Raw genomic sequence first — 16140 nt, forward strand, 5'->3', positions numbered from 1 at the left:
ACAGTTTTGTTATGCCTTTTTTTTCAGTTTTTTGTCCGTATGGCCAACACAAATGTAGTTGTCTACCATAGTATAATGTCCCTCATCACTATACTAATCCATCATGTGTGTGTATCTGTCTGTGTGCACGTCTGTGTGTATACATGGAGCTACAATGTGCATATGCGTATGTGTGGACATGTCTTCCATCTGTCTCTTATAAGCAATAATATGAGGACGATATAATTAAGGAACCGCAAGAGGTACCCAGCTGAATCTTTGCACATGCATAAATAAGTGGATAAAGCTATCCCTATCAACTCATGGTTGCACATTCTTAAGGTCAAGGGTCAAGGTCATTGGTGAAGTTTAAAGTGCAAAATGTCACAATTTTCCCCGTGTCTCTGCAGTGCAGGAAAGTATCTTCATAAAGTTATAATACACATGTATTACTAAACACTAGTTCTCTAAATCTTTTTGACCATTTTTTTTTTGTTCAAAAGTAAGGTTAAAAAGGCTGTCAGTTCACTAGTTTCTCTATCTTCTAAAATGTTTTGATTGCTATACATCTAGTTACTCCTAAATTCATATCATACATAGGCATTAACATGCGCACTAAAAACATGAATTTCTCCACAAGATTTCCCACTAACTTTGTGTTATTCAAATAGCAGGAACTTTAATCTTGTGCAACTTGTGTACATTTCCCCACTGCTCTAAAGTCTTTTGCTCTTATTTTTAATTCCTTTGTTTTTCCCAACCTATCTCCTCAAAACTGTCCAGTAAATAATGTTCATTTTGGCCCGAATTCACGAAGATGGTGCAATTGAAAAGATGGTTTAAACTATGGACAAAAACCATGCAGCGCCAAGTGTCACATGGAATATTTCGATACAAAATCAGTCATTTCGTCGACGAAATGACTGATCTCGTAACGAAATATTCCATGCGACACTTGGCGCTTCATAGTTTCATTTGGCCAAAAATTGGACTTGGGTCGTTCTTAGAATCAGGTCTTCATATGAAGAGTTTATTCGCAAAAACCGATAAGTCCATTTTTGAAGATTTTGAAGTACGGTCTCTGTCATAAAGTACAAAATAATACCTTTTAAATGATATATTGGTCACTACATATAAAGGTACATTTTTGAAGTTATGGTCAAAAAGAGCAACATTTTTCTTATTATTCTCTTTATTTTTCTTGACCTTTAATCGCAAATATCTCCATTTGGCAAATATGGACTTATCGGTTTTTGCGAACAAACTCTTCATATATATATATATATATATATATACATATACATATACATATACATATACATATACATATAGATACATATGCTACAAAAGTTATTTCAAATCTTTGTGATGATCCAAATGGAGACTAAATTAATGTATGGATCAGTATTTCAACAAGCATGGACAGATAGCATTTGTGAGTGAAAAGGTACCCCTGAGTCACCGACTGATTTTCTAATAACCTTCTTTACTCTTCTCACATAATATCCGAAGATATGGAATATGCAATAACACTGCATGAGACCTATTCAGTATACATTGTAATGTAAAGCTTTATAATGTGACAACTTTTAACCAACAAAGAAACAGATTACTTAGCAAAGTGTGGTGGGATCATTTATAATTTCATTCCCCCAAGGAATATATATATATATATATATATATAGAGAGAGAGAGAGAGAGAGAGAGAGAGAGAGAGAGGTGTGTGTGTGTAATAGAAGGCAACCCTCTTATTTTCAAAGAGCTCTGCAATAAGGGATTCCATATAATTAGGTACAAAGTCGTCATACCTGGTGTTGTGTATCCCCCTGTGAAGGTGATAAACAACGGAATACACAGTTAGTACATGGTTTTTAAAGTTGGACAACCATTGGCTGATAAATGTCATCGTGATATTCATAATGGACATATGAATACAAACAGCATAGGAAAAACAGGTGTTGTCATAAGCATCCGTTGAAACATGAAACCACACTAACACAAGTAATGCCGGTCAAAGGTTACTATAGCTTACAACTCAACCATACCCTAAAAATAAGTATGATACAAATTGAAGAACTTAAGCTCTTCGTTTCACGACTACTTAATGTTGTTCGATTTTTATAAGATTTGGCTTGCTAGGGAGGAACCAAATGTTTAACAACGTGATTTAAGTTGATAATAATCAAGTAAGCTTGAATTGAATTCAAATGCAGTGTCTAAATAAAATTTAGTGTCTTTCAATGTAACCATTAGGGCATTATATTGTCCATTGGGCCGTGAAGATAACCCTTGAAATCCTCAAGAGAGGTTGATAGTAACAACGTTTTTCTATTTTCGAAAATGAGAAAGGCAAATGCTAAAAGACACCTCAAAGTCTTTGGAGCACGAAACCAAGTACCTTCTTTGCAGGGCTCTTATTAAGAGGTACGGGAAGAAACGGGAGTAGGCAAAAACGCAGGATGGAGTATTAAACGACTTCGTTCAATAATCTTCGTCCTCCGTGTCATAAAATATCATAAACCCTATACTTGATATCTGCTAATCATGAATATAACGACAGCATCAAACACAAAGAATTCAACAATAAACAAAGGCATACCTAACAAATTAAAAACAGAGGACTTACAGTAACATCAGTACGATTTTCAAGACTTTAAAGTTTCATGAGTGAAATGCGACACCTACCGCAGTAGTATTCATCGCTGCCATCGGAACAGTCGCTGTATCCATTACATTGCCAGTATGATGGTATGCAGTTTCCATTGTAACATTGAAACTGCCAGCTTCCGCAGTATTGATAGCCTACAAACAAGAATATTACACAGCTCTTTGTTTTCACGGCTACCCAAAGTTGCTCATTATCATTCTAAAAAAAAAGTAGCCCGTTGTTAACGATTGTTTATCTATATTAATCTATTTCTTCTTATGATTAGATATTCGACAAATAAGAAATAGTATGATATCACTCATCATCAAGCCAAGGTAGCATAATGTAACAATTTGCAACATGAATACGTTATTTGAAACAATGTAATTGGATGAAAGCACGAGAATGGCGATTTAGAGGGAGACAAATTGAAAAGCTCAATGTGATTGGATCTCACCATCATGTTACACGGCCCCTTTCAAGCAAAATTACAGAAGACAAGTTTTCAAACCTCAGATGAGGTTGAATTGTAAATTCTATAGTTGCTACGGAAATGGTCATACCTTGTGTTGTGTATCCCCCTGCAAAGATGATGAAGAAGGATCACGGAAAACAAAATAGTTGGTACATGGTTTGGGAACTTATACAGAATTTTGCTGTTAATGGTCATCGTTGAAAAAAAACACTACGTGCACAACACTCTGTACAATGACGGCAAATGATTACTATTACTTGCACTTTAATAATCAGAAGGCATTAACAAAAAGCAACAAAGCATATTTAGATAAACCTTGCAAAACGACACCAAATTCTAGTGGCAGTTTACCTTTCAGAAAACGAACCAAGCAATCTGCGCCACTTACGACATTTCATAACCAAGTGTGGAATAGTGCATTTAAAGGTCAAAGTGAATTATGAATAACTGAAATCGTGTGAAGTTTATTTCTTTGAACTATTTTGGCAAATAACTTCAAATTCTTGTAGAAAGTATAGTACCTAACGGGTTCGCGTTGGCCATGGATCGACAATGCGGATTCAACTGCAATAACATTTTGTGTACATCAAGAACATCTTGCATACTTGCAATCAAACCGCACGAAAAATAATGTACCATTTTAAGTCTATATTTATTCTAATCACAAGAAAGAATACAAATCAATATTTATAGTCAAAATCTATAGTTGCTACAGAATTTTGCTGATAATGGTCATCGTTGAAAAAAAACACTACGTGCACAACACTTGTACAAGTAATGACGCCAAATGATTACTATTACTTGCACTTTAATGATCAGAAGGCATTTACAAAAAGCAACAAAGCATATCTAGATAAACCCTGCAAAACGACACCAAATTCTAGTGGCAGTTTTCCTTTCAGAAAACGAATAGGATATTGAAGATTTTAAAGTTTAATGGGGTTGTAGAAGTATGAACTCATGCAGCGGAGAGGCAGTGACATATTATGGAATGTACACCTACCGCAATTGTATTCATCGCTGCCATCGGAACAGTCGCTGTATCCATTACATTGCCAATAATCTGGTATACAGTATCCATTGTTACATTGAAACTGCCAGCTTCCACAGTAGTGATAGCCTACAAACAAGAATATTACATGACCCATTGTTTTCACGGCTACTGAGAGTTGCTTATTATCATTCTTTTAAAATAATGAGTCGGGTATCAACAATTGTTTATCTCTAATAATCTATTTCTTCTAATCATTAGATATCTGAGGAATAAGAAATAGTATGATATCACCCATCATCAAGCCAAGGTATCACAATGTAACAATTTGTAACATGAATACGTTTGGTTTTTTTTTTAACGACGTAATTCGATGAAAGCACGAGAACGAAGTTTTAGAGGGAGACAAATTGAAAAGCTCAATGCGATTGGATCTCAAAACTATGTGACACGGCCCCTTTCAAACAAAATTGCACAAGACAAGCCTCTAAGCCTCAGATAAGGTTGAATTGTAAACTCTATAGTTGCTATGGAAATCGTCATACCTTGTGTTGTGTATCCCCCTATAAAGATGATAAAGAAAGATTATGGAAAATAGATTATATAGTTGGTACATGGTTTTGGAACTTACAAAACATTTTGCTGACAATGGTCTTGGTTGATAAAAAAGACATGCGCACATGTGCACAAAGTAATGACGGCCAATGTTTACCAGCACTTACAATTTAATGATCGGAAAGCATTAAAAAAAAAACAAAGCATCTCTAGATAAACCTTGCAAATTGACACAATATCCTCCTGGCAGTTTTACTTTTAGTTAACAACCAAGTAATCTGCGCCACTTATAGCATTTCATAACAAAGTGTGAAGTAGTGAATTAAAGGTCGAAGTGAATTATGAATATTAGTGAAATCTTTTTAAGTCAGTTCAATTAAACTATTTCGAAAAAATAACATGAAATATTTGTAGCAAGTATAGTACGCAGCAGGTTTCCGTAGGCACGGGTTCGACAATGCGGATTAAACTGCAACCACAATTCATTTTCATCAAGAACATCATGCATACTTTCAATAAAACCGCAAGAAAAAGAAAGTACTATTTTCAGGCTCTATTTATTCTAGTTAGAAGAAAGAATTCAAATCAGTATTTATAGTCAAAAGAGTACATAGATACTTTTTTTGAAGATGCTGTTTTGATGTTCAAGATTTTAAAGTGTAATGGAGTTTCAAAAGTAGAGAACTCAATATCAGCGGATAGCCAGTGGCATATGAAATGTACACCTACCGCAATAGTATTCATCGCTGCCATCGGAACAGTCGTTGTATCCATTACATTGCCAATAATCTGGTATACAGTTTCCATTGTAACATTGGAACTCCCAGCTTCCACAGTATTGATAACCTACAAACAAAAATCACATTGTTTTGAAGTTGTTTTTATAAATTTTCTAAAACTATTTTTCGTCCCTTACAACAGGACAGAATTTTGCCGGACATATTAGAAAAAAAAAAGGAATCGTTTCCTACTTGATTTAATTATGACTTTACATGATTATGCAGTAGTGAGCTGAACACCAAAACGGTCAAGAGCTATAGGCCTATAAATGTCAAAATGATGTGGCATAAGATAATGCACATAAACGTGAAAATGGGCGTCCAGGTGAGGAACATTATGTTTATTAACATGAGTGTATCTATTACAAGTTTTACTTCAGTTCGATTACAGAAACAGATTACAGAAAGCAAGGTTACTGTTATTCCATATCTGTTGTCTGCAGGGGACACGAAGAGAATCGTTGAAATCCTTACGGGCATTAATAACCTTTCTTTTTTGGGGGGGTGGGGAGGAGTAAATGAAAGAGGAAAATCCATCAACAGTCCCTAAGTCTTTATAATGAACCAGATGATGACAAACTTATAGGGCTTAGTTTCAGAGGCATGTTTTTTCCCCCTAATCTTCATTTCTCTTATCATCCTATCATACATTGTACATCATGAAATAGTATAATATGACAGGTACCATGCAGCTTCGTAATTGTTTGAAGGTGCATAATACCTATCATATATGTGTATATATGTGATATAAACCTAATATGGCATTAAAACGCTTTATCCTGGCGAGGAAAGCGCATGTTGTATATATATATATATATATATATATATATATATATATATATATATATTATATATGTGTGTGTGTGTGTGTGTATGTATTACATACGAAGAGTTTGTTTGCAAAAACCGATAAGTCCATATTTGCCAAATGGATATATTTGCGATTAAAGGTCAAGAAAAATAAAGAGAATAATAAGAAGATGTGTGCTCCTTTTGACCATAACTTCACAAATATACCTTTATATGCAGTGACCAATACATCATTTAAAAGGTATTATTTTGTACTTTATGACAGAGATCGTACTTCAAAATCTTCAAAAATGATTGTATAGATAATCATTATGATGTATTAATTTCTGACATGAAACATATCATTCAGCACAGTTTGCTGGGATAACATTGATGTGACTCACAGTCCCCCCCCCCCACACACACACATAGAAAAATAAGGAATCCATGAAATAATTCTTAATGGGGGTGAAATCATCAACTCCATACATCTTACGAAATTCAGTGAGTCATCATACCTTGTGTTGTGTATCCCCCTGCAAAGATAATGAAGAATAAGTTCAGGAATTCAGAAATAGTGTGTACTTTTTTAAAACTTTGTAAACATTGCCTAATTAAAGTCTTGGTTATAAATATTCATGATAGATAAATTACATTGTTTACAAACGAGAAGTACGTGTTGTCTTAAGCCTGCGTTGAAACACTTAACCAAATTAAGAAAAATAAAGACGGTCAATGGTTACTACATTCGGCTTACAGCTCAATAATCACAAAATACAAAAGCAATAAAAATCTCCATGATTAGAATTCAACAACCCATTCAAAATGCCACACTCGTACACGGAGAGGTACACAGTCGCGAACAACCTAACATTAGTGACACGCAGTACATTTAATAGGAAAGTGCGGAACTTTGCACTTTAAAAGTCAAAGTGAATTGTAGAATAATGCAAATCTGTTAAAAGCAATTCATTCAAACAATTTCCGATAATAACTTGAAATATTCGTGGTGTTTAGAACCGAACAGTTTTCCTTATGCCATGGCCCGACTGTGTGGATGGAAGAGAAATTACGTTTCATGTTCATTAAGAATACTATTAAACAGGAAGAATGATCAATATTTGAAGACTGTTATTCAAAGGCATGTTACTATACAAAGATTATCATATCTTCTGCGTGCAGAAATAACATTCTTTATCGAATCCAAGCAAAATTCAGTTCAAGATTTCATACGCACAATCACATTCTGACACTTTACAATAAACCTTGCCTATAGACTGCATAGATTAAAAAGGCTAATGTCCCGAGTTAATTTGAATGACTTTTTTGTTCTTAACTTTTATCCCTTTGTTCGTTTGTTTGTTTGTTTTTTTGTTTGTTTGTTCATTTTCCATTTGTGACCTTGCACCTCAAAACAAACAAAAAGTCGCCAGACATGAATTTTTAGTTAAGACCATATTCTGAAAGAGCAGACTTTAAGCTTTAAAATGATGTATAACTCAAATCAAATGGATTCTCCTAACCTATCTAAATATTGGAAAGAAAGCACAAACTCAGGAAAAGTGTGAACTGAGAAAAGAGGCTCTGAAGTACAGTGTCTATTCAAGCGCTTAATCTTTACCAAACCGTGCTGGCTGTGCGATGAATGGGACAAAAAACAGGAAGTAAACCACCAGAGTAACAACAATGAAGGGATCATCAGATTAAAATGAAATTAAGCATGCCTCATTAACACATTCTGTCCATAATTAATGCCAACTTTCAAAGCAGTAGCACTATCCTTTCAAAAGTTATTAGAGTTGAAAGTGAAGAGTGTGGACAAGGTTTTTCAGAAATGAAAAAGGGATTCTAAAGACACACCTAATCACACTATTCTACCAAAAATGTTCGAGATAAACTGCTAAAAAAACACACTTTCCTGCCCGTTTTATGATACCAAATTTTAGCATAATGTAAAAGAAGACCCGTTCTTTCAGAAAATATGAAAAAGTCAAGTTCGGCTAGGTTGACCCATTTCACTTATTTTCAGTCCTCACGCAAAATCAGTGTGTGCGACTTTATGTTCGTTTTGAGGTGCACGGTCACATTGGAGAAGATGGCTGGATAGCCCATATCCAGCTATAAGCTGGTCTTCCATGGGGTCCAGTTGGATGTGAGGCGGGACAATTTCACCGGGTTAAACACCCTGCTCTTTGCGATGAATGAATGAAGCGGGATCTTTTACGTGCATGTTGCGACTCGTTCGCACACGGGACCTCCGTTTTATGTCCTATCCGAGGAACAGATGATAACACACAACATTGCTCAGTGAAATTCGGGTATCGAACCCAGGTTGCTTGGGTCGAGGCAGACGCGCTACCGACTGAGCCAACTCACCGCTATGACAGCCCTAACTGTTCGCAGCTACTAACGTCACTCAAAGTAACGTGGAAATGTAGCGCTGGGACTCCTTTGCTTTTTCTTAAGGCTAAACGGGGGAGAAACTCCTAATTCTTTGACGAAAATGAATGTCATTACGACTCGAGCAGAATGTGCATCGTATTAGAATTAGATTTAGTTTTTAGAAGTTCGAATTTCAAGTGTAGGTACAATCTGAAATGCATTATATGATTCTACCTTCGAATAGTCGTTCCAACCTTGACAGTAAGCACATAAAAAATTGGTACATTTACCTTGTTGGCAGTATCCCGGGGAAATTGAAATGTCGTCTATGGCGATATCACCTGTGAAGCTACTCCCACGTACACCTTCCATGGTAATGTAGAATGACCGGTAGTAGTTGTAAATACTAATCTGGATTAATAAATGATATATGACGACGTGTTTGAAGCTTTTCGACACAGTAGGTAATTTAGTATGATCAAAAATCGTTTCTTGATGTACTGCACCGCATTTTTAACATGCACTGTGAGCTTGTTGACTTTAAGCCCTTTTCACTGGTCCAGTTTCTCTACTTTCCAAATTCATTAACCTGAGATGGTTTTTCGATGTTTCTCCGATCAAACGTTTCTCATTGGAGTCTGCTTTATTCAGCACCCTTTGAATCAAAACCCATTATGAATTGCTTGGTTTTGCACACAGGAGTCTAAATACTTTGGAGATTTCACAGTAATTGGCTCCTAAAAATGAATACATTTCTGTAAAAAAAAGAAGAAGTATATATATGTACATGAATAACACATGTAGGCCCTATATTATATTACATGTATATCTATATCTATAAATATAAATATATATATATATATATAATATTATATATATATATATATATATATATATATATATATATATATATATATATCATTATGTGTGCGTGAAGGTGTGTGTGTCTGGATGTGTACATTTGCGAGCAAAAACCAAAATGTGTAATTCCATTTTTTTTTATCCTCAGTGTTTGCGATTATTTGCGAGTGCCACAAAGATGGTTTCTTCCAGGGTATTTTTTTCTCTTGTTTATCTCTCATAATTCTATGGCTAATTTCCTTTTCAAACATATAGTAGATCAAGAATGAAATATGTATGGAAATAGGTCCCACTGAATCACCTGTGTTTGACTCCAATAGTTTCCTCTTTCCCCACTGTACGAGTATAAGATGTCCGTCGCATTTGGTGATCTTGACTCAGACTTGTAGACATTCAGTGTGTTGATTGTGCTACCGTACATATGAGACCAAAATGTCAGGCACGAGTAGCCGTTTCCATTGTAGGCGGGGCTCCATAGGCGTGCAACATATCCGTTATAACCTGAAGAGGTCTCTATATACATATAATATCCATCTGCAATTAAATGTGTAAACACGTCACATGCTGTAAATACATGTTAATGTTATAAAGGTTAAGAATGAAAGGCGCAGTAAATTTACAGCAATGCCCCCTATTCTAATCAGCATTTTCTTGTACATGATAAATTTTGTTTCATTGTTGTACATCAAACGCTACTTGCTACACATCTTCTCACCATCTTGGAGAGAACTTTTGTAGCAAGCATGGTTTGAAGTTGAAATTCTTCTCCTTTAGAGAATTATGTCACTACCTTTCTGTTTCACTCATGGTTCAATACTTTAAAACAATGAATAGAATTACTGACGAGATCATGAATGCTGGGAACGAAATGTTGTAAATATTTATTGATGTTGTGTAATATACAAAAGGTTACCCCAATTTGCAACGTTTTGTTGCCATGGTCAATAAGGAGTGATTTATCCTAGAGGTGTTTTCCATAATTTCAAGGGTAATTGTGATCGTGAAACAGGTACCATTCTTGATTCATTCATTTCATTTCATTTTAACAATTACATTGCATTTCCATCCTTGTCAGAGTATTTTAACCTTCGCAAAAATAAGGAAAATGATAAGTAACAGTGTTGTATTATTGGAAAGTCTGTTGTTGTTATTATTGTTGTTGTTTTGGGGGTCTTGAGTATGTACTCGAGGATAAAGAAAAATAAATTGAAAATGAAGCTTTACTACTAATGTAGTTTCGCGATCAAGCTCTTCAAATTTTACTATTCGTAAGATGATAATAACAAAAATGATAATAACACATTTGAATGGACATAGAGAAGTTCATCTACGGCAATGACAAATCTCATTTAAAGAAAAGGAAGCATCATCGAATTACGATGAAAATGTTAAAGGCATAATTTACCATTTGCAGATAAAACAAAAACCCAGCGTTAGTGCTTCAAAATAGTTCTTAAATTTGAGTTAGGGATAGAAACCTATGTAAAAATTCGAACCAGCATAAATTTACAAAATGTGAACAATATTTATAATTAAAAAACATCCATACTAAACCTCTTGCAGTTATGGTTTAATAAGAAAAATGGTGATATCTCCTTATGTTTTAGGCTTTATTGCAAAAGAAAATAAATATGTATATTATACCCACATATATATATTTAAATATATATATGTATATATAAAATACAGTATATGGTAGGGTGGTTTTTTTTTATACAATTGACGTAGAAGTATGCATCAGATGTGATACCTTAAACATTTTTAAAATCACTGCTCCCAAACGCAATCAGGACAGTTAAACCTACATAAAGGCAAGACCAAACTGCTTACAATAGGTTCCGCTGGTATGGTCCACTGACGGTCCAGTATTTGAAGACGGGGTACTTCCGCTGTTCCGAGTCCAGTCAAAACTGTCACCGTAATATGCCTGCTGCCATCCACAGAGACCGGATTCAAAGTCACAGTCAAATTCTCCGGGATCTGGTTCAGGATAATTATAATTAAAAAAACAAACAAGCTTGTATTAAAGATTTACATCTATATCAGCATATGCTCACAGTTTGCTTGCTTAACTTTGTGTCAACGTATTGCATGTGCGCATCATGTTGCATGTCACGTTGCGTATTAGCCACACACACGAGCTGCAGCGATAATTGATTTGGGGTCATCCTACGAGACCGACACTAACATGACTAAGGAGTCACACAACCCATGAATTCAACATTGAAAAAAAAAAAGCGTCTATGAGTCATACAGCCCACGAGTCATTCGGAAAATGAGTTCGACACTAATGAAACTAAGGCCCATGAGTTCGACATGAGGTAATTCGACATTACAACGTGTTGCTTAACTCGTAGCTTTGTTTATTTTAGAGTGGAACTCATGGGCTGTATGACGAGAGGGTTGTATGATTCGTGGGTATCTGTCTCATGATGTGCACCATTCGCGTTTATGCAATTACGAATTAAATCTCCTCTTCCGTCAGTGAAGCTCACAGGGTATGACGAAAAATTCATTCGTGTTCAAAATGCTTTTAAAAATACGACCTCAACCGGTTTCAAATTTGAATTACCATTCTAAATTAGATGAAAATTGTGGGGTGGAGGTGAGGCGATCTTTACCCTTATAAGGCTATAGCTAGCTTAATCGGTAAGTTACATTGTATTAGGTCCGTTTCTTACATTTTCTGTAGCATTAATCGGAGCTACACTAAAGTTATCCATGAAAACTTTAATTCAAGGACATGATAATTGTGCAAGTTTGCTACTGGGAAATGACAAACAGGTCTTATAATGGTCAAGTCTTTCACGCCGATTTCGAGGCAAAAACGTTTTTTATTTCAATGTGTGATACTTCCGGGTTGTAAGAGGTACATGTGATCTTTACAGAGAAAATTATTGAACATACTGATGCTGCCTGAAAGAAACTAGTATTGCATGAATAATCGCTCTTGAAAGTCAAAAGGTTATGAATTATACACTCTTGCTACACCGTAACTCTGTTATTGTCATCAACTCTCAAAACGTATTCGACCAGGATTGAACCGATTTAGTATTGATCATAAACCAAACCATAATAAAATGGATGGTGTTAAGTATCAATCATTGTCAAGAATTAGTTTTCATTTTACTTTGTAGAATTAAAATCAACGCTTAGGAAATCATAGGCACATTACTGTACGTTGTCGAATGTTGCTATTACGCGCTGACGGTTTTGAATCATCTTACCCTGTGTGGTCTGATACCAACTGCTCGTTGAATAATCTACGAAAAGAATAAGAAACCAGACAAATTGAACCTGAGACCCTCTCCATCACACAGTTCATAATAGGGCCATGAATTTATTAGCAATTAAGCACCCGATGTACGCGTTCCTTAGGTACTGTCTCTGAAACACTTATAATGGGACGCCCAAGTCAATTTTCTTGCCAATTACGAATAAGACATGATTAATGACTGCAAAAACTTCCGAATTAAACGACAGCAAGACAAAAAAAGAAAGCAATAGAAAAAAAAAATATTGTAAAATGTAATGAGTAGGCCAATGTCATATGTTTTATGAATTTTATATGCGATTATATATACATGATTATAAATATCAAATGTTTTTAAAAGTTTGAATAAACCCAGAATGGGACGGAAAGGAAAACAGTTTATTGAGTTGATATCTAATGGTATAAGGAAATTAACACCTACCGCAGTTATATTCATCACTGCCATCTCCGCAGTTGGAGTATCCATTGCATCGATAATAGTCTGATATACATGTCCCATCGTAACATTGGAATTGCCAACTATAACAGGACTGATAACCTAAGAAAAGAAACACCATAAAAACTTTCAAAACTGAATTTCCTTATTATTAATATAAAAATCAAAGGAGAACTGTATCTTATGTAATTGTAGCATACATCAGTTGAAATGCAACATTTGATACACAGACAAAAAAAAAAGCAATGAACGCGTTGCTTGCTTCACGTTATTTATCCAAAAAGATTTTAATTCGCTTAAATAAGTATGTGATTGAATATACAGCAGGTCAAAAAATACCTTAGTTTAACATTTATTTTTCCTCTCGCTGTGGTATCAATGCAAGATGTAAAAATTATCAAAAATTTGTTTGACTCTACAGAATGTTGATTGAAATGAATCACAACAGATTGAAACTTAACACAATGTGATGTAATATTTCATTGTTAAGTTTCAAAATAAAAATAAAAACAGACACAACAAGAGAAAGACTCTAATTGTAGGTGAGGTCTCCAATCACCATACATGCATGTCCAAGAAGCCAATTAATCATTTATACCTTGTGTGGTGTAGTCGGGATAATCAGTTGTGTACGCTGTGAAAGAGATGAATGAAAACATTCCAAATGCACGTAAGTATTGCTTCGGGCGAAGATGGAAATGAACAAAGGTCAGTCCATCTATACAAATGAATCAACAAGTGTATGATGATTATTTATAATCATCAGATTGTCTACAAACATTCAAGCACATGATATTTGACGGATGGATATCGTGAATACAAGGACTACATCTTCTGCCTGAAGAAGTAAGATATTTTGTATAGGCTTTGTGTATGTGTGTGTGTCAAATCCAAATACGTATACAATATTTGACACTGCGTTTTGCTCGATTTAAAATACCCATTGACTAAGCAGAATACATGAAGAAGTGTGGATAACGCACTAAGTTCCTTAAACCTTGCTCCCCTTGTTCAAGTTCCTTCGTACTATTAACTTTCGCAGAACTTTGCATCGTGTAAGATATCAGAACTCATTTGAAGATGTTCGAATTTCAAGGAGGTGAAATCTAACAAACATTCTTTGACTTAACCTTCCTACGCTGTAACGTAAAAACTTTCCTTTCCTTTCCGATTGACACACAATTAACAATGATGATGATAATAATAACAATGATAATAATAACCATAATAACAATAACAATAATTACTATAATGAGCATTAAAAAAATAATAATAGCGATAAGAGCGATGCCTTCTTTCGCCAGGGAATAGCTTCTTCAATGTTGCCACTGGTCCACCAGAGGGCCCTGCCATTATCTACCCTAGAGTTGTCATGTACCCATTAATACACCTGGGGGTGTTTCATAAAGCTATTTTTAAAGTTACAAACAACTTACGAGCGACTGGTGATTAGTTGTGATGTGCTATACTTATCAGAATTTCAATAATTTCAGCTGATCACTAGTAGCTCGTAAGTACTTCGTAACTTTGAAAACAGCTCTATGAAACATCCCCCCCCCCCCCCCTCTTGGTCAAGAGGGACGTGGTGGGTAAAACATCTTGTCAAAGTACGTAACCACTGGGTAGGAATCGATCTCAGGTCCTTCGATGGGGAGTCGGGAGTCTTATCCACTATACCACTGCGCCCAATTCTTTTCCAGAACAATTTAAGCAAACTGGCATTGTCTTTTTTCTCAGTCTCGTTTATCTTCATTCTTGGTTTTCATGAGTGTAATTTCAGTTGTCCTTTACGATTGAGGGTCATACATATTGCAACACCTGTCAAGTCAACAGTTGTGATGTTAGATTATTCGCGGAGTCATTCCAACCTCGACAACAGACACTGAAAATTTAAGATTTGTGCATTTACCTTGTTGGCAGTATCCATGTAACATCGAAATGTCATCTATGGCGATATCGCCAGTGAAGTCATTCCCACGTATGCCTTCCATGGTGATGTAAAATGGCCAGTCGTAGTAGTAACCACTGTTGTAGATACTGACCTGTAGAATAATTGCATGTATAATGATTACGTGTTTGAAGCTACTCGACACAGTAACTATAGTCAGGATTTCAAGGTCTAGGAACAAGGAGATGCAAGCTGTTTGCAACTCACAGTTGATCACAGCGAACTTCGACGTTTTTCCAAGCTTCAAATATGTGCAACAACTACTTTTTCTCATGAAAGCTGCTAAGATTTGTCCTTCTCACTTGTGTTCGGTTTCCATCTCTCTTGTGGGTTCACATAAAGAAACCGCTGTATTACATTTTCAAACGCGATATGAGAAGTGACTGTCCATAACAGCAGGATAACCCTGTCCACAATCATAGTAATTGATTACAAATCACATTTATCTTACATTTTATATTCTTGTTTGTACCAAAATTTGGGTGAATGCTGTTTTGACGGACAGGAGACATTTGCTGTTGAAAGACACCGCATATCATTCACTACTGATTTAGGAAAAAGATGATGACTAAACAAAGAACACCCCCTAATTAGAAAAACAAAAATAAGATAAAAGATCATCGCATAGATAAGACTTACTGAAAACTGCGGCATAATATTTCGTTTTGTCAAAACAAGTCATGTTTTTTTTTTTTTTTACGTCTGCAGTATTTCAACATTAGATACTAGAGTCTTTGTCGCTGGTTTCTCTGAATCAACAGTATATTGTGTACAGATCTAGAATATAATAAGAACAATATTCTTGAAAGACGAATAAAAACACATCAGCGCAATTTTAACGGGATGGTAAGGTTTCAGTTAAGATGGGGCGTCAGACTTACAACGTTTTAAGATGATTTTTTTTTTTTTTTTTTTTTGAGGGGGGAGGGGGGTGAGTAACCTCTTATGAAGGGTCTAGGGCAATTACCCCCTGGGCAATTACCCCGGACCCTAATCCTAACCCTAAACCAAACTCCTAACCCCA

The 16140-nt window shown here is 35.4% G+C and overlaps 1 protein-coding gene across 1 annotated transcript in view; it reads right to left on the bottom strand.

Annotated features, from left to right (window-relative positions):
* Positions 1-16140, bottom strand: part of LOC139736249 (MAM and LDL-receptor class A domain-containing protein 2-like) — a 182721-nt gene that overhangs the window by 156365 nt on the left and 10216 nt on the right. Inside the window, exons 12-13 of the mRNA XM_071646980.1 lie at positions 15078-15210; positions 13767-13802 (exon numbers count right to left, since the gene is read on the bottom strand). Of these exons, the coding sequence (XP_071503081.1) occupies positions 13767-13802; positions 15078-15210 (169 nt within the window). The remainder of the gene's footprint in view (positions 1-13766; positions 13803-15077; positions 15211-16140) is intronic.

This window comes from Diadema antillarum, unplaced genomic scaffold, assembly GCF_040938485.1.
Source record: "Diadema antillarum isolate AM-2024a unplaced genomic scaffold, OU_Dant_1.0 seq00000634_RagTag, whole genome shotgun sequence".
Taxonomy (NCBI): domain Eukaryota; kingdom Metazoa; phylum Echinodermata; class Echinoidea; order Diadematoida; family Diadematidae; genus Diadema; species Diadema antillarum.